General features: G+C 43.0%; 1 protein-coding gene across 7 annotated transcripts in view; it reads right to left on the minus strand.

The window, feature by feature from the left end:
• Positions 1-17696, minus strand: part of LOC116069104 (myb-like protein I) — a 67117-nt gene extending 49421 nt beyond the window's left edge. For 5 of the 7 annotated variants that reach the window (XR_004109842.1, XR_004109838.1, XR_004109839.1 and 2 more), the window contains exons 1-2: positions 17583-17696; positions 15852-15936 (exon numbers count right to left, since the gene is read on the minus strand). Coding sequence is in view for 2 of the 7 variants with exons in the window: in XM_031339467.1 (XP_031195327.1) it covers positions 15852-15934 (83 nt within the window). In the remaining 5 variants the exon portion in view is untranslated. Of the gene's footprint in view, positions 1-5040; positions 5499-15839; positions 15937-17582 lie in introns of all 7 variants that reach the window. The other 2 variants (XR_004109840.1, XR_004109841.1) reach the window with 2 other exon arrangements.
• Between the last annotated feature and the right edge of the window lie 2491 nt (positions 17697-20187).

Consider the following 20187-nt stretch of genomic DNA (forward strand, 5'->3'; position numbering starts at 1 on the left):
CCAGCATCTGCTGTCACCTGAGTTTTTTATCCTAGCCATTCTGACTGGTGTGAGGTGGAATCTCAGAAACCCCCACTGTTCTACTCCATGCCCTGCCCATTACTTACTCTTTAAAAAATGTCAGCAAGATCAGAAATGGAAGAAAAACAATCAAGCCAAAAGTATAAGTGTCAACCTGAACAGGTTTCACAGTGAAACAAAGAATTTATATGATTAGCTGAAATTCCATAGAGATGTAGAAATATCTCAGCAAAATGAGAGCAAGCAGAGACCTGGCTCTTGACGTCACCTCATGTGTTGCTTGGTCTTTTGATATCTATTTTACATTCCGCAGCAAAAAATTTTGTCATATCTGATGTGTTTTGCCAAGTCTTTTATTTGGGATGCTTCCTGATTTCAATATTTTTAGCTGCCGTGGGTTTTTAATCACAAGGGTATTGTTTTGAAAGCAATTATTTGATGTGCATTCAAAAGCAAAATTCAAGACCCATCCAGATTCATGTGAGATCATCCTATATGTGAGGGCACTGTGGGAAAGGGCAGAATGCTGACCTTAAACACCCATCTATGAAGGAATCTCTTATTTCCATTACAGAAGTGTGGGTAATGGGTGGCCTTTGCTGAAGTCACTTGGTGCTGTTGATTGAAGAAGGCAAATTACAACTTTATCTGTGCTCATCAGGAAATAAGGCCCATGTGCTTGTTCCACCCTGAAATCTAACCTCTTTGCAATCAGCCAGCTTTCTGAGTGGTCAGTGATTTGATAAGGGGAATAGGAAAGGCTAGATTTTTAGGAAGATATACGTCTCCTTCTGCTACTGTTTCCTTAAAGACGCAGTACCCACCCCACCCCACCTAGTTCGAGGTGTAGTACCTTTGGATTGGCACCTGGAAGGAGGAATATTTGAAATGACGGGACCGAGATAACTGAGAAGACCTTCCAGCACCTTTCCTCGGTATCTTCTTTAGAGATGGGAAGGTACATCTGGAGGTAAAGGCTGATGCTTCTCAGGTTGTTCCCAAGCCCCACAAAGCCTTGTCTCTGAAACATTGTGACGAAAGACAGACTTGAGCTCCTTTTGGCTGACAGACCCAAACACAACTGTCAAGACATAAAGAATAGGCCCCTCGAGACTTGATTCCAAGAGCACCTTGGTTTGGCAAAGCCACCTACAAACACTGGCTTGCTTCTTTGACAAAGTACTTCATTCCTCATATACTTAACCTGATCCAGTTGTTCAGGGGGGAAATGTGTAGTACAACCAACAGAGTCATTTTCACAGCAAAGCAATTATGGGCCCAAGGAACAAGGCAAAGTCTCTTTTCCAATTGTTCGTGGGAGTATGTTCATTCGGAGCCATTACCACACGTGTCTGTCAGAGGGAGTCACCACAGCAGGGCATAATGAGGCATATTAACTTTCTCTTTGCAACTGAGCATCTCTGGCCTGGCTCCAGGACAGAGCTGAGACTGTGGCTCCTGGGGTAGCTTCAAATCTCTCTCTCTTTCTTTCTGAATAGTCCAGGCCACAGTTATTGGGGGAGATCTTATAGTCAGGAGATAGAGGAAGATATGGACAGGGGATTCAGTGGTGAGAAGAATGCCTGGAGATCATTGATGACTGTTGCAAAGAAAGCATACGGGGGGCACATGTCAGAGACATCTGTGGTCCAGCCTAGTACTTCACTCTTTCTTCTTAACAGTCTACCTCTGATGCTGACACTACTCTTTCAATCTGCTATCCTTCTGTTAAAGTTCTCCTTCTGGCTCCCACCACTATTTCAACAATGTCTAAAAAAACAAAGCCTGATTTGCAAGATCTAACAAAAGTAGCCACCCGCACACATTTCATGCCAGATGACAATGACATGAGTCAGTGTCCCCAGCCCATATCAGATGCCCTTTTCTATCTGACCCTCCAGAGTCACACTCTCCATGTTCTCATTCTGTGAGCCCAACTCCTATGATGACTGCCAATTTTCAAGGATCACGACTTCCTGGTTGGATTCAGCCAGTAAGAACAGAGGCAGAGCTAAGCAGGCAATCACAGGGATGGAGATAACTTGATCATTTGCTGTCTTGGCTCCTACTCTCTTGGGTTCCTTTAGAGTAGCCATCATCTAAAATGCCCGCCTCTGTAGAACACAGCTCTATCTACACTGAAGTCACTTGTAAGTGGACGCACAGCTCTCCACAGTCCTGAGGTGCTGAAAATAATTTCTTTTCTCCTACCCTCACCAGTAGGTTACTGTACTCTAATCAACAAGCATCCTTCTCTTAACTGCAAGGGCAGTAGTCCTGGTGACTGTTAAGGCCTTGCTTGTATCCTACTCTCCATCCCTTACAGATGAGAAAGCTCAAAAGCTCAAGAGGTTGAACTCCTGACCATCCGAACATGTATAAGATAGCAAGTAGCAGACCCAGGATTAGAACCTAAGAACTCCCACTCCAGACAATTCTCTAGTAGCCTCTGACCTGCCCCACCTTGTTGTCTCACCATGCTGGCATGATATTTATATTTCTCTGCTCTCATCAAAACCCAAGCCATGCTGTGTAGGGCAGTAGTCTGTTCAGGCAACTTAGGCTCAGTCATGTAATTAGGCCTTGAACCCAGGAGCCCTAGTGGGCAGTTTCTGCCTGTAGAGGGTGGAAGGAGTTCTGCTATAACTCCTGAGTTTTGGGCTCCTGTTTTAGTCACAACCTCTCACAGCTGCCCCCGCAGGAGATGTATGTTTTATCATGTAGACAATAACCCAAGCTCCCAGCAGTCTAGCTGGACCCTACCTCCAGTCATCTGACCACAGACAGGTATGGCTCACCCCAAAGACAGATAGCCATGCCCCATACAATATAAGTGATGGTTCACCCCCTCCTCCTTCCTCTTGCTCTCTTGCTCTTTGTCTCCTCTCTTTCTTCTTTTCTTCTTCTCTTACTCTTTTGCCCTCTTCCTCCTCTTACTCTCTCTTGCTCTTTGTTCTTCTCTTGCCCTCTTTCCTCTCTTACCTTCTCTCTCTCTCTCTCTCCTGCTCTTTGTTTTCTTCTATTACTTCCTTCTTTCCTTTCTCTCTCTCTCTCTTCTCCTCTCCTTCCTCTCCTTTCCTTCTCTCTACTTGACTGGCCTATTTTATCTTTCCTATAATAAAATATCTCATTTATACATTGCCTCCTTTTTGACTAATGCACCCCACCACAGGCCTTAGCAGCAGAGAGAGAAACCCAGGCTGCAGCAGCAAGCCACCAGGCCCCACAATGCCATATAGTCAGAGCCAAGCCACCCATCCTCCCATGAGCTCTCTATCTCCAAAATGTGGTGTCTGTGCAATCTCCTCATATACATACCAAATACTGCTTCCGTCTGTTTCTTTTTTAAGCATTCTTGGGCATTTTCTTGTTTCACTAATGAGAGAAAGAAACCTCCAGGAGGATAGAAATTATGACCCACACATTTACATTCTCCTTAGCCTGTAGTAGATATGGTGTCCTGTACTAGTGACTGAAAAAATGATTGAGAAGAACTTTTGTATTCTCTCTAAAGAGACATTTTCCTGCTTTATAAAATGAGCAATGAGATTGGGTAGTAGAGGTGACAAACTCTAAGCAAGTTAATTCATCTGGGGGAAAAAAAGCCATTTCCATTCCTTGCAAAGCTTCCTCAAGGTTACTATAGAAGCCTCACAGTATGTTAGCTGCTAAAAAGTCAGAAGTTCAATATCTACAGATAAATTTGCTGGAACTACATTGCTTAGGTTGAAGTCTTAGTTCTGCTTCTGTTAATCTTGAAAGACTTCTCCATACAAGATCTCAGTTCTGTTGTCTATAAGATGAAGATAATGGTTATACTTACCCTGAGTTGTGAAGATTAATAAATGAATTTATATAAGAGCCTAGAGCCAAGAGGAATAGATGGATGGATGGTAGATAGAGAATGATAGATGTCTTAGGGTTTCCATTTTATGAACAGACACCATGACCTAAGCAACTCTTATTAAGGACAATGTTTAATTGGGACTGACTTATGGTTTTAGTGGTTCAGTCCATTATCATCATGGCAGGAAGCATGGTGGCATATACAAGCAGACATAGTGCTGGAGGAACCAAGAGTTCTACATCTTGATCCAAAGCTAGCCAGGAGACCACTGTCTTCCTGAAGGCGGCTAGGAGGAGGCTTGGAGCTGGGTGAGGCTTGAGCATAGGACTTCCAAATCCAACCACACAGTGATATACTTCCTCCAACAAGACCACACTTATTCTAATAAGGCCACACCTCCTAATAGCATCATTCTCTATGGACCAAGCATTCAAACAGATGAGTGTGTGAGGGCACCAAACCTATTCAAACCACCATAATAGATAATTTAATAAATATTAGTAATTATTGCTGAATTAGTAACAGTCACACAAAGATAAGCCCCTATTAAAACTTTTCAAGGAACTTGGAAGTTTTCAGAAAAAAATACAAATTATGCTCTTTCTGGTGCTCATCTATGAGCACTCTATCTTAAGAAATAGAAAGTGCCACAGAATTAACCCTATCCTGGGGGATGGTTCAATGATGAAGATTTTTCCTACACAAAGACCTACACAAAGACCCACGAAGCCATTTGTAGTGTTTTGGTAATGAGTCCTCAATGGCAGGGAAGAGAGATAAGTGACCCTTCACTTGGTACCCACAGTGTGGCCCACTGTGGAATGAGCAGTGCAAGATGTGCTGAGATTTAATACCTCTCTAAGCAGACTCAGCACATCACCAGAGCCTGAGTCCCAACACCAGACTGTGGGCCCACAGCAATGACATTCAAAGTCCCAGATGCAGACCTGCTCTCTGAGAACTGGATAAAAAAAATCTCCTGAGAGGAAAATAAGTGAGTTTCTACATGATAATGATAATAATGATGATGATGATGATGATGATGATGATGATGATGATGATGATGATGATGATAAAAACCCTACAACAACACTGGGGACATGGCAAATTCATTTCCGAAACCACCTGCCTCTCACTCAGTCTTGTGTTAGCGCCTGCCACTCACTGCTTACATGTTGAAATGCTGGAGAAACCACAAGAGCACCATGCCAGCGGAACAAATAAAGAGCCTCCGTTCCTTGATGGGCCTCTTTCTTCTTCATAATCTTGCCTTTTTATTACCTATATTAAGCATGGTGTACACCCAGGGCCTAAGAAAGGAAAGAAGAAACGATTTGAGTGTCGAGTTTGCAGCCGCTACCCCCCTAGAGAACTGAGCCTACACACATAGTTTATTACCTTTTCAGCCCTTCTGAACACAGCTTAAAGCCATATAATATCTTTTGGTAGGTTAAATGAGTAACAGCTCTCACTAGTCTGTCAGTCAATTCTATCCCCCTTGTGAATAAAGGAAGTTAGCATCTTACCTCTCTGATGGCTAAGGAAAATGAGTTTTTCTTCTGCTCTCTGCCAGGAAAAAAAAATTTTTTTGGCAGAGGAGGGTGGGGGGATCCTGTAGTCCTTGTGGCACCTGTCAGGTGAGATACTGATATGGGAAAAGCTCTCTATGCATTGCTGATACAGAACTAGCTAAGTTAAGGCTACTAATAGAGAAATCATAACAACATCAGTGTGTTATCCACACCTGAATCAGAACCAAGGCAAACTCAGTACACTCCATTGCAATGATCAAGAAAGAATCCAAAGATAACAAAACAACAACAAAAGAAAATAGAGCCATAGCAAGACGTAGTGGTCAGTCTCTCATGGTTGCCATGAAAGGTCTGAGGCAGGTTAACTTTATAACAAAAAAAGGTTTCTTTAGTCGAAGTTCTAATAAATAATACCAACATCAGCTTGCCTCTCATGAGGCATTCATGACAGTAATCGGATCATGCTCAAGGAAGAGCCAGATATATTACCAAATAGGAATGCACAACAGCTTAGATCCCATAGTCCCTTCTGAGGGCACAAGCTCACTTAATGTAAAGATGTCCCCGTCACTTTTCATGGGGACCAAGGCTCTGATGATTAAACCTTTGAGAAACAAACTAAATCTAAGCCACAGTACAAACAGAATATTCACCTCCTTTTTCAGGGGCAGCCACTCTGCCCCATTCTGAAAACATATAGAGTCATCTTCCAGTGAAGGGTTTGGTTTGGTTGTTTGGTCTGGTTTGGTTTGGTTTGGTTTGGTTGTTTGGTTTGGTTTGGTTTGGTTTTTCAATAGGGTCACTGGGTACTTTTGGCTGTCTGGAACTCACTCTGTATACCATGCAGGCCTTGAACTCACAGAGACCCACCTGCCTCTGCCTCACAAGTGCTGGAATTAAAGGCATGTGCCATCACTGCCCAGCCTTCAAGAGAGTTCTTATCTGGAAATATTTATTATACTATCTTAGCCATATATTTGGCTAGATTTTTTAATTTTATTTTTATTGGATATTTTATTTATTTACATTTCAAATGTTATCCCATTTCCCTGGTTTCCCCTCTGGTAACTCCCTATCCCATCCTTCTTCCCCCACTTCTATGAGGGTACTCCTGTACCCACCCACCCACTCTCACCTCCCCACCCTGACATTCCCCTACACTGGGGCATCAAGCCTTCTCAAGACCAAGGGCCTCTCCTCCCATTGATGTCTAATAAGGCCATCCACTGCTACATGTGTGGCTGGAGCCATGGGTCTCTCCATGTGTACTCTTTGGTTGGTGGTTTAGTCCCTGGGAGCTCTGGGGGTCTGGTTGGCTGATATTGCTGTTCTTCCTATGGGTTGCAAACCCCTTCAGCTCCTTCAGTCCTTTCTCTAACTCCTCCATTGGGGATCCCATGCACAGTCCAATGGTTGGCTGCAAGCATCCGCCACTGTATGTGTCAGGCTCTGGCAGAGCCGCTAAGGACACAGCCATATCAGGCTCCTTTCAGCAAGCACTTCTTGGCATCTACAATAATGTCTGGGTTTGGTTGTCTGTATATGGGATGGATCCCCAGGTGGGGCAGTCTCTGAATGGCCTTTCCTTCAGTCTCTGCTCCATACTTTGTCTCTGTATTTCCTCACTTGAGTATTTTGTTCCCCTTTCTAAGAAGGACTGAAGCATCCACACTTTGGTCTTTTTCTTGAGCTTCATTTGGTCTATGAATTGTATCTTGGCTAATATCCACTTATCGGTGAGTGCATATCATGTGTGTTCTTTTGTGACTGGGTTACCTCACTCAGGATGATATTTTCTAATTCCATCCATTTGCCTAAGAATCTCATGAAGTCATTGTTTTTAATAGCTGAGTAGTAGGCTAAATTCTTGAGAGAAGAATAAAAGGATAAGGCTGCCTCCTGTCCATGTGACACTTGGGCACTGAGGACTTCAATGGGATCCACACAGACCACCCTGCTGATACTGAACTTCCCACTTAGCCCTCCTGCCTCCCTCTCCCCTGTACCTCACTCTATCTTTTTCCAGTGGCGGTGCCTTCTCTTACAAACTGCATTTCTATGCTCACCGTGCTCTGAGTATGTGCTCTTGGCCTCAGTATGCTAGCCACTTTCCTAGCCCTGTGCTGAAGGACTTGAGGAAAGAAGAATGTGTTCTGGCTCAATGCGGTCCACGGTCATGCCTTTTGGTTCCTTTCGGCCCCATACCAGTACAGGGACTTTATGACAGAGGGAAATAGCAAAGGAATACTATTCACTTCGTGGCTGCTGAGAAGCACAAAGGGTAGAATCTAATAGCAAGAGGCAAGATGGGAAGCCCTCCTTACTAAGAGTTCATTCAATATGAATATGTCAACAGACTAAGTTGCTAATGAAGACAATGCTCAAATGATGTCTTCAGTTCCCAGTAGTACCATCAACTGGGACCAAACCTTTCACTATCTGAGCCTTTTGACATGTAACATGTCCAGACCATAACATCCAGGATAGAATGCTGAATGCTATTGCCTGATTGCATTTCAAGTATCCAGTCTGTACTCAAAATATAGTCACTAGAAGCTGGGAGATGACTCGATTTGTAAGGGATACAAATGTAAGGACCTGAGTTCAAATCCCCTGAACCCACATAAAAAGATGGGCATGGTAGTACTGTAGCACATGCTTGTAACCTAAGCATTGGCAGAGAGACTAGAGACAGATCACAGAAATTCATTAGTTATCTAGCCTAGCCGAATCAATAAGCTTGAGGTTCAGCGACAGACCCTGTCTGAGGAGATGACGATAAATGTAACATGATAGTAAGATCCTGCTGCTAAGCCATCATATGTGTGGACATGAAGAGATGAGCTTGTATTGGTCTAGAACTATCCTCTCTTTTGACTAGTGTTCATGGTACCAGAAGGTGCTATATAAGCCACTGTGGAAGAAAAATCAACAGTCTTACCCAGCTGTGAACTCTCTGGGCCACAGTAATGACTGGACTGGCAAGAGATGCCCATTGGAGCCCATTGAGCTATCGGACATGAATGTCATAGGAGTAACTAACTGCTTTCTCTTCTGCTCCATGGGTCACCTTGGGATCAGAGTATCCCCTGTGCCGACAAATTCTTTAAAACCCACTCAAAACTTGAAACAGATTATTAGCTATTCGTAGCTTTGATAGATAATCTAGAGTACCTGATATGAAGCCTCACTCGACGTTCAAAATAAATAACCCCCCCACACACACACACACACAAATTGCTGCATCTGTCTTTGCTGATCAATTGCTGTATCCTTTTGGACTTCTTTTTCCCTTGGTATTGGACTACTCCTAAAATGATGCCACAGGAAACTGGAGCCCTGACAAGCGATGCCCTTACTCAACAACTTACTAATATCTCAAGATATCAAGCTCACCATCTCTACCCCTAAGTTAGTAGCCAAAACAATGAAAATAAAAATAAAACATAACAGCTCCTAAAACCCCTATACTCATGTGACTGAGTCACAACTAGCTGGCAGCATAGTAAACCCCACAGCCCCCGGTGCCCCAGTTGGCATAGCAGATTCAAGGCACTGACTTTAGGTACATAAATAAGTCCATGTGAGATCAGCTGAGCTCACGCCAGAATGGCCAAATATGCTAATATGACCCACCATGCTCTTAGTTCCTGAAGCTATGAAGGCAAGCCTTCTCTATACATATTTCTTTCTATGTGCAAGAGAGAAATCATGAGAACTTTAATCATATGAGAAATTTAATTCTCCTTATTGAAAAAGGTACACTAAAGACCAACTGTACCTGCTCCATGGCCCATCAGTATTAATAGTCTCAAACTCCTTGGGTTTGACCTTGCTTATTGGAAGTATAAAATATTATAACAGTATCTGCCAGAGCAAACCCAATCCTCTTCTTTCATTGTTTACTTCCTGACTTCTTTTTATATATGTGTGTATATGTATGTGTGCAAATGTGTATATGTATGTATATATATATATATATGTGTGTGTATAGGTGTATATGTATATGTATATATGAATATATATAGTGTGTATGTCTTAGCTTTTCCCGTAAAATTAACAAAACAAACTGGTCTTAAAGCAATAGCCAGCCATTCGGCTTACTATTCTGAAAGTTAACAGCTTGAGCTTGTTCTATTTGGCCATTCTGGTGTGAGCTCATGGACTTATTTATGTACCTAAAGTCAGTGCCTTGACTTCTGCTCTTAGCTGGCTGCCAACTGGGGCACTGGGGGCTATGGGGTTTTATTATGCTACCAACTAGTTGTGACTTGGTCACATGAGCATCCAGGGTTTCTTTCATTGTTAAGCCCTTTTCAAGATGGAACAATTTCATGAAGTGCTCAAATGCAGCTCCATTGTAGAGAAACACACACACACACATACACACACACACAAAGCTGCCTATTTCAACGGCATAAGTGCAAACATGGAAAGAATTTGTGTCTTTTATTTATTTTTGTTTTTAAGTTTCTATCTGGGAGGGATTGTGAGATGTATATGGGCTGACACAAAATGCCAGTTAGCAGTCACTAAATCATCTAGTCACATTGGATCACTTTAAGGGAATAATAATTCTGTTGGTGCCTGGCACATTCACTTATTTTTCAGCATATCATCTGACTACCTACTGTGCACTCAGCATGATATAAGTAAGGTACCTAGGACATAACCAAAATGAGCTATGTCCTGGCTCCTGCCAATCCTCTAATCTAGTACACTGCGTGAGTAAATGTGTACCAGGCCAGACTTGTAAGTGCCCACAAAGGAAATTAAATGTGTGCAAGTGCTCAGAGTAACAAGAGTGAGGGTTACCCTGTTTGAGATGGCCAGAGAAGGCGGATACCCTGACTAGGTAGTGAGGGCCGCCAAGGTACAGGAAAGGGTTAAGTACAAAGCTTTTGGTAAATCCTGGCAGCCTTAGTTCTTAGAAGAGAGATTAATGGTACTAGCATAGAGGGAGGAGGGGAGGAGTAGGGGAGGAAGGAGGGAGGGAAGCATGATCAAGCAGTCAGAGAAATGGGAACAAATTGTATTGGCAATGATAAACTGTGGTAAGAAGCCTGGAGTTTTGTTGTGAGTGAGAACAGAAACCTTGCCTGGTTGGGAACCAAGATGTGGCACAGCCTGACCTACATCTTCAGAGCATCATTCCACTTGTTGCTGGGCACAAGCTGCCCTAAGAGGACAGGGGAAGGAGTGGGATCCGTGTGGGAGGGTCCTGTCATCCTGTTCTCATCGGCTCCCAGCCTCGGCACCTCAGCTCATGAATGGACTATTTGGTTCCAGTTGGGGGGCCTGAAGGTGGGATTACAGCTGACTTTGGCAAGAGGGCATAGGAGCTGAGTGCGTGTAGCCTTTACTTATCGAGGAGCACATGTTTTTCTTTGTACCACCTGTAGAACTCAAGGAGAATGCAGAGAGAGAGGAAAAAATAAGGGATAAAGCTCTCTAGAACAGTGGTTCTCAACCTGTGGGTTACAACTCACTTAGGAGTTGAACAACCCTTTCGTAAGGGTCACCTAAGACCATCAAAAAACACAGACATTTACAGTATGATTCATAATAGTAGCAAAATTTGCCATTATGAAGTAGCGGCAAAAAATCGTTTTGTGGTTGGGGGTCACCACAACATGAGGAATTGTATTGAAGGGTCGCGGCATGTGGAAGGATGAGAACTACTACTCTTGAATCCTACTGTCCAGCCACTGTAGAATCACAGCTTCCTTCCTTCACTGAGTGCTCTGTGGGACCCTTGGCACAGGAAGAACTCCCAGGAGAAAAGTGAGATTGCAAAGTACTTGCCATCCGGTGAGCAGATGTCAAGGCAAGGTAGAACAGATTGGCTGGCATGAGGCTCAGGGCAGAGCCAGGTCCAAACTTCCCAGGCTCAGGAGCCCAAGTGGACCAAGGAGAAGACTAACCGGGGGCCAGGGGTAATCTTCCACTGAGGCTAAAAGTTTGTGCCTATGGCCTGCTCTCTGCTTGGGATCCCCAATTGCACCAAAATGCTATGTAAGCAGCCCAGACTCTACTTCTCCAAAGTTCAAACCTTCCTTCTGGCTCCTCCTTCTGGCTCCTTCTTTAGCCAAGGCTGAGCCCGAGCAGAACCCAGCAGCACTCAGTGGGTTTCGGTTTCTTACGATGTGGATCTGAGCAAATGGACTCTCTCCTTTCCCAGAGCTTTCGGTCTACACAAGGCCAATTCTCCTTCCCACTCTCTGTATTTCTAACAAAAGCCTTGACACCAGGGGCATTTTCCAAATGGGTGGAAGATACTGTTTTAACAAGAGAAACAGTGAGAGGCTGCAAGTACCAAACACACCTTTTCCAGCCCTCTCTTCAACAGTACAGGAGCTGCAGCTGAGATGAGCAACCGCACAAAAGGCCAGTGTGCTCAAAAAGCTTGGCCACTAACAACAGGCATCATTGGGAGGTGGGCAACTTTGAAGAAACCTAGGACTGGACTGGAGAGATGGCTCAGAGGTTAAGAGCACTGACTGTTCTTCCAGAGGTCCTGAGTTCAATTCCTAGTAACCACAAGGTGGCTTACGACCATCTGTAATGGAATGAGATGCCCTCCTCTGGTGTGTCTGAAGAGAGCAACAGTGAACTCACATAAAATAAAATAAATTAAAAGAGAGAGAGAGAGAGAGAGAGAGAGAGAGAGAGAGAGACCTAGTGACAGGCCACAGGAGATACCTGCTTTTTGCCTGCCTTCATTTTGCCTGGATATAAGGAGATAGGCACACCTCTGCTGAGGATCCCTACCATAGTATGCCCTACAGTCTGAGGACCAAAGCCACAGGGGCCAGCCAGACATATACTGATGCTTCTGGAACTCGGAATCAAGATAAACCTGTCTTTTTCAGTTGCTTTATCTCAGATGTTAGCTGCTACAACAAAGGGTTGGTTAAGAAGCATCTTTGTCCCCAAGCAGAAGTGGCACAGATATCAAATGCCTTAAGTGATCAAATCTCTTATATAAATGATGTAGTATTTGGCTGTAGCATCCACACATCCCCTGGCATATTCTACATTAGCCTAGATTACTTCCGGTACCTAATATAAATGCTGTTACACTGACTGTAACAAATAAATGTGAATAAATAAATAAATGTGAATGTTTGTTACATTGTATTCTCTTGTCATATTGTATTCTTTAGGAAATGATGACAGGAAAGGGTCTGTTGATGTGCAGTAGAGATGTCAGGGATATCTCCTGAAAATTTACATTCTACTGTTGAATTCCTGGATTAATCCGTGAAGGCAGAACCCATGGATACAGAGGGCCCCCTCTACTAGTTAGTTAAATGAGCCTGGGAGTCGGGGCACCTTGATCCCTGCCATACTGTTTTCAGCAGCACAACCTTGAAAAGATTATTCACCAGCCTTCAGCTGCAGCACGGCAGTCCTAAAATGGTAATTGTAACATTTGTCTTGCAGAATGTTTGTGTGGATGAAATGAGAAAATACATACAAAGTGCTTTTGGCATAGTGTTTGACATAAGAAATGGGAGATAATATTATTACAATTAACATTATTTCATTAAGGAGGGAGGCTGGCACCCAGCTGCATCTATACAGAATGCCAAGCAGTGAGTGGTCACGCAGCCTAAGAACACTGAGAGGCAGGTGCAGAGAGCAGAGTGGGCCAGTTGGCAGGGGTCAGGGAGTGATGCTGGCCTCCTTGCAAGTTTCATTTGAAAATAATGGAAAAGCACATTTGGTGGTGTGGTGACAAATGCAATTCCCATAACCAGAAACTTCCCTTGTTTCTCCACAGACACCCACTCACCAGGAATGAGGACCAGGAGAGGCTCTAGAAACTTCTACAAGAGTTTCATTGCAGCAATCAAAACCTCGTTCCCCTCCCATTTCCACTATCCCCCAGATGGATGGAAATACCACCCCTCATTAAAGCAAATGTCAAAGTTCCCTTCTAAACAGGGCTTACGAATGGTCCTCCAAGATTTGACTCAAATGGTCAAATTAGAGAATTGGAAGCTTAAAGGAAAGTTCTGAAAGGTCAGGAAAAAAAAATAAAGAAGTCCTGATACTGAAGTTGGAGACACTTGCACTCTTAGGACATCTATCTTTGACCATCATTAACACTATTTGAGGGGATTCTGTAAACAGATTATCAGAGAGTGGATCCACAGTCCACACTGACATCAATATCCTGGAAAGATTTGGGTCTCAAGCTTCTTCATCTTCAAAAGTAAGGACAGTATACTACAGACACAGCTCGATGGTTGAACTCTTGCCTGGCATAAAAAAGGTATCTGAGAAAAAACTTCAGACCCACAATAAAGAAAGAAAGAAAGAAAGAAAGAAAGAAAGAAAGAAAGAAAGAAAGAAAGAAAGAAAGAAAGAAAGGAGAGAAGGAAGGAGGGAGGGAGGGGAGGATGAAGGAAAGAAAAAAGGAGAGAGAGAGGGAAAGAGGGAGGGAGGGAGAGAAGGAGGAAGGGAAGGAGGGAGGGATGGGAAGAACAAGACAAGGTATTCTTTCGGTCAATATTTCTTAAGTTAGACTTCTTGACACTCACTAGAGAATCATATGGAGAACTAAAAGGTATACCTGTAGAGACCTCTGGAACCCAGACAGTGATGGGCATGCACGAGTAGCCTCTATTATGAGGGTCTTTTTACAGAACCAGTAGCCTAGGAGATTTCTGAGGCACAAACCTGCTCCTATAGAGCCCTGCTGCTCATAAGGAGGAAGTTATTGCGGATGTGTTCCTTCTTTGGGGGATTTCACGGTCTAAAAGAGGTTTCTCTCAGTCAGCAATAGTAGGAATAAAATAAGAAAGCTAAATGAATCAGGGCACCCTTGACCAGCAGCAGTTTATTCGCCCTGCAGTTCTCTTTAGCCAGCACCTCCTGAGCTAAAAGTGTAGCCCACGAATGATAGCCAGCTCTGGCAGCCACTATTACCACACAACTCAAGTCCTCTTCTTAGAAAAGAAGAAGTGAGGAGAACAAATATCCCTCTTAAGAGCACACTCTAATATGGTGGTTTAAATGAGAATGGTCCCCAGACACTCATGTATTTGAATGTCTGGTCCCCTTGAGGATTGAGAGGTGTAGCCTTGTTGGAAGACGAGTGTCATTGGGGGTGTGACTTAAGGTTTCAATACCCCATACTATCCCCAGTTTGCTCTCTCTGCCTCCTCTCTGGGGTTAAAAATGTAAGCGTTCAGCTGCTACCCCAGCACCATGCCTGCCTGCTCACTGCCATCATGGTGGCCATGGACTCTAACCCTCTGTAACCATGAGCCCCAAATTCACTGTTTTCCTTTAAAAGTTGTCTTGATTGTGGTGTTTCGTCACAGCAATAGAAAAGTAATAAGACACCCCATCACCCTACCTCCTCACACGGGGCTTTACCACCTAAATGTAGCCCCATCTTCCAGAAGCACTAGCAGAGCAGTGAGCAAGCCTTTAAGCATTTGGTCTTTGAGGGACATTGGATCCAAGCCAACTAGTAAGTGATGAAATCTGGACTTGAGCCCAGTTAATAAGATGCCAGGGTGGGATTTTGTGTTCCAAATTTGGCTTAGTTTCCAGGAGCTTGGGGGGAAACTTTTAAAGAGCCCCCAGTCCCTAAATGCTATTTGTGTTGTACTACAAGTTGACACTCATGAGCCTCCATGATGGTTCCTTGTCTTAAAAGTCAACTAAGTGGAACAAAGACAGGCTAGTGAAATATTATTTAGAGTAGCAATCCCAAAAGACACAGATGGCTTCTGGTTGCTAGGCTGACTGAGAACCAAAGGTGTATAGAAGGTCTGAGCTCAAATGCAATGAGTTCACTGATGGGGGAAACTCATGTAGATTAGTTGTAACAGTGCTGTCCCAAGAGAGTGAGGAAGATGGGACATTCAGAGCCTCTTGGGCCCTTTCAAACTCAGCCCCTACCAATTGCCCATTCATCCCTCTTTAAGACATTCTGTTTAAGGGCAACTCCAGGTAAGTTTACATCTATTTGGATGCCATTTCATTATCTACCTGAATTCTCCTGCATTTGTTTTTCCCAATTACATAGAGAGTTCAGAACAAAGCAGACTGCCTCTGCAGTTGTATAAATCTGGCCCATGTGGGTAACTGGAACATGAACGATTGTAACTCCATAAACCAAGCAGAATGAAAGTCCCGTCCTTCCTCAAGCCTGTACCCTGTAATGGCAGTATTAATCATCATATCATTATAGTCATCCTCCTCAGTCCTATAATCATCAATTTAGAAAATGTTTCTCTTGGTGACGGCTTCTTATTACAGCATGGTATTAACTGGATCCACATTGACTTTCTGCTCCTATTGCTAACCAGCTGTGGGGCAATAAATATCCACAAGCAAAACATTGAGTCAGAGGGACAGGCCTTGGGAAACTGATCCTGAAATGAACTGAGGGCAGCTGCAAACATGGAATTCCCCACCTGGATACTAACTTGCCAGCGGTGTCCAGTTTTAGAGTTCTTGAGATCTCATGCAAATACGGGGCCTCAGGATGTAGCTCGGAGGTAGGATGCATGCCTAAAAGGAATAAGGCTCAAGGTTCTGTCTCCAGCATTGAAAGAAAATAAAATCAAGTACAGTGGGACAATAAAGAGTTAAACAGCTAAAGTTTGGCTTTTTTTGAACTTAATCTAGGTCACAGATATTCATCCTGAAGAATCTTTGTCTGGTTCATTATTTAAAAACAAAAAGAATGCAACTACCACCAAGAGAATAACCACATGGACTCCCTCAATGTCTGATTAAAAACTCTAACTACCCCAAATTCCTGTTGTGGTTATTGAAGAACAAAGCTGTCTCAGCATTCTGGGGGTTTTTTAAAGTACATTTTAAAGCACTTTAGTTTGTGACTTCTGCAAATTAGCACTCTCACGCTTTTCTCCCTAGACAGACCAAGGCAATTACACTCCACAGCTACAGCTATTTCTGTCCCTCCCTTAGAGTCTCCAACTGGCAGGCGAAAGAGCCAGATGACCTGTTGATTTGTATATCTTCTGTTGCTTTTTTTTTTTTATCAGTGCCCCTGCCTCTGGGCATAAACAAGCCATTTGTTTGGGTTGGTTTTGGTTTAAGGATCTTTCAGAGTTGGCCTTCAAGATGCTTAGCTGCTCTTCTTAGCTATTTGCTTGTCCGGTGCTCTGACTGGGAACCTGGCCTAAATAGGAAGCCCAGGACCTACATGGCAGAAGAAAGATTCTACTCCCTCTGACCTTCACACATGTGCACACATGCGTGCACGCGCGTGTACCCACATACACACATGCTGTAAGAATAAAAACATGAAACTACTATTACTTTTCCCACTGTTCCCTGTTTCCCAACCTCAGAGACAGATGTGAGAGAGTGAGAGAGTGTGGGGTTACCAGCTATTCAATGAGCTTTCTCAGGTAGATCAAAGAGATACACAAGAGAGGGAAAAAATTGTGGAAGGCCCCTATTGTAGACTTGGAACCCCAGCCCTAGGAAACAATCCTGGGTACAGTAGTAAGATAGGCTCCCATATTCCCTTCCATTGATACAGCTTGATTCAAGGGACTTATTGTATGTATGACATGTTCCTTTGGAACGTAACATTTCCTCCAAATTGAATCATATGCTTAGGAAGGAAGGGATGAGCCTTGGGAGGAAAACAGAAGGTCATATTTCTGAGAGCACAGGAACTTAGAAGATGTTTGGCAGCCCATGCAGCAGTATAAATGGAGTTGCTGAGGGCTCCACTCTGAGCAGCCAAACAGCAGAAAGAGATGTTTAGAAAACATCTGGAGCTGCCTAAAAACTGTCCAGAGCAGTTCAGCACTTCAGTATTCATGACTCATCATGTTGGGGGTGTGGTTTCAGGTGACACAATTGCTTTTCTAGAGAGCCCCTCACCCATATTTCTATTAGCAACCGCTGTAAAACAGCATGTTGTCTCACCAAATGCAGCCATTACTTTGGCCTGGGGCAGGCTCTTTTATTCCAGCAGGAAGAAGTTAAAGTGTTGCTTCTTTTGTAGTAAAGAAACATTGTAGCCAATCTAAATAATAACAATATAAGATGTGTCATGTAATGGATTCTGCAGTTCTATAGTTAAATATGATTTGAGTGGAGTTAGAGAGATGGCTCAGAGGTTAAGAACACTAACGGCTCTTACAGAGGACCTGGGTTGAACTCCCAGTACCCACCTGACAGTTCACAAACTGTAACATCAGTGTCAGGTTATCCGACGCCTCTTCTGGTCTCCGTGGATACTGCATACATATGATACACAGACATGCATGCAAGCAAGACAGCCAACCACACACCTAAAATTAAATAAACAATTATTTTAAAAAATAATTCATGAAATTAAGATTTTAAGGATTTTGTAATAACATAAAAGCTATAGTTTACAAATTTTCAATTAAATCTGATTTTTTCAAAATTTAATATATCAACATATAATCAGCATATATGTATATATATCCAGCACATATATATGAATATATATTCCTACTTCCATATATATGAAAATATAAATAGCTTGTCACAGGATGGAATCTTGTGTGAGTTTTATTCTTCTTTAATATCTATCTTTATTTTCCAAATTGTCCAGTAAGAATACCTTTTTTGCTTATAATTAAGAAAAAGAATGTTATTTTGAAATATAAACTGTGCATTAAACTCTCAAAGTTGTATTTGAAAATACTGCTTAAGACATGAGAAAATGCCTACTTTCAATTTTTTTTATTTTATTTTAAATGTATGAATGTCTGCCTGCATGCCATGCGTGGTGCCCACAGAGGCCAAAAGAGGGCGTCAAATCTCCTTGAAATGAAGTTACAGCTGAATATGAGCTGCCATGTGGGTGTTCGGTCCTCTGCAAGAGCAGCAAATGCTGTCAATGGCTAAGCCATCACTCTAGGCCCTAAAATTCCTGTCCTTAAGAAAGGAGGAGACTCTACACTCACTCATTTACAAAACTAACACAATGTCTAACAATAATCTACACACATTTGTCCTTACATTCACAAATCAGCGTAGCCTTCGTTCCCTCATCAAGGAAAGTTCTCTTTGCAACGGACCATTACAGAAATCCACAAATAATCAGAATGCAGAGTTGTGGAGCCCAGTCCCAACAGATACATCTACAAGGTACTTCCACATTTAAGGCTCAGAAAACATCGCGGAAGAGGGGACAGAAAGACTGTGAGACATTGAATATTGGAGACTTTGTTGTGAGATTGTGTTTCCTAGTAATATCAGAAGCTATACCCATAAAGTGTGTGTGTATATGTACATATATAATACTCACACAGACTTTATGGGTAGATACATGATATACTGATAGTAGGTAGATAGGTAGGTAGATACATAGATAGATAGATAGATAGATAGATAGATAGATAGATAGATAGATAGATAGATAGGTAAGGTAGGTAGGTAGGCAGGCAGGCAGGCAGGCAGGCAGGCAGGCAGGCAGGCAGGCAGGCAGGCAGGCAGGCAGATAGATAGATAGATAGATAGATAGATAGATAGATAGACAGATAGATAGATAGACAGATGATAGAGCAGGCACCATGACAACTCAAATGAAAGCTGAACAGTGATGACACCACACAACACGCCAAACTGGAAAGAGAAAAGCCCATGAGGCCTAAGCCACACACGAGGAACTATAGGCAACTGAGGAAAACTGGGAGAGGTGTTCCTTCCCAGGGAAGAGCACACAACTGCTTGTTTAGCGCCCTGAAAAATATTCAGTAGCATGAAATGAAATGGACAATTTGTACTCAGGAATATATGTATATACATACTTATATGCACACAATAATCATTTTTTCTTATCAAATGGTCTTTGATTTCACAGACAATATGAAACATGCTATTTAGGTACACAACAGTTTTGCAGTTTCCAAGTATACACGGATTAGGATACAGAGGTGAAATGCTGGTGTACTGACCACAGCTGGAACTTTAGATAAAACTCTGAAAACTTTACACTTCTCATTATATAAAAAGGATACTTTGAGATAAAATAATAATTAAAAAAAAAAAAGAGGCCATGAATTTGAAGGACATTGGAGAGGGGTATATGGGAAGGTTTGGGACAAGGGAAAAAAAGAGGAAAATGTTGTAATCAAATTATAATTTCAAAAATAAAATAAATTTTTAAAAAGGATAAGTTCTGGGCTGGTGTCCTGAGGAAACTTGGGCACAAGCTCTGCAGCCAGTCCCACAACACCCAGAGGAAGCTCCACTCCCAGGCACTCTGACACTCTCAGGATCAGAGGTGAGGAGGACCCAACATCTGTCCCAACATCTGAGTAATTGGGACCTGCAGGACCAGGCACACAGGAACTCCACCAGCAGAGTGGCTCAGGTTCCTTCCAGTCTCTCTGGGCTGGTGTCCTGAGCAGACCTTGAGCCCAGGCTCCTCAGCCAGTTCCACAACATCCAGAGGAATCTGCTGCATTCCCAAGTGCTCTAACAAGCCCAGGGTCACAGGATCCCAGAATCACAAGATCACAGAGACAGCCTGACTCTGAGGAGTTCTAATACAACCAGGATCACAGAAAGGACTGACTCCAGTCAGATTTAGCAAGGGCAGGTAGCACTAGAGATAACCAGATTGGGGGGGGGGGGGAAGCATAAGAAAATAAACAACACAAACCAAGGTTACTTGCCATCATCAGAACCCAATTCTCCCTCCATAGTAAGACCTGAACACACCATCACATCTGAAACGCAAGATTCAGATCTAAAATCACTTATCATGATGATGATACAGGACCTTAAGAAAGACATAAA

Source organism: Mastomys coucha, unplaced genomic scaffold (genome assembly GCF_008632895.1).
Source record: "Mastomys coucha isolate ucsf_1 unplaced genomic scaffold, UCSF_Mcou_1 pScaffold22, whole genome shotgun sequence".
NCBI lineage: Eukaryota > Metazoa > Chordata > Mammalia > Rodentia > Muridae > Mastomys > Mastomys coucha.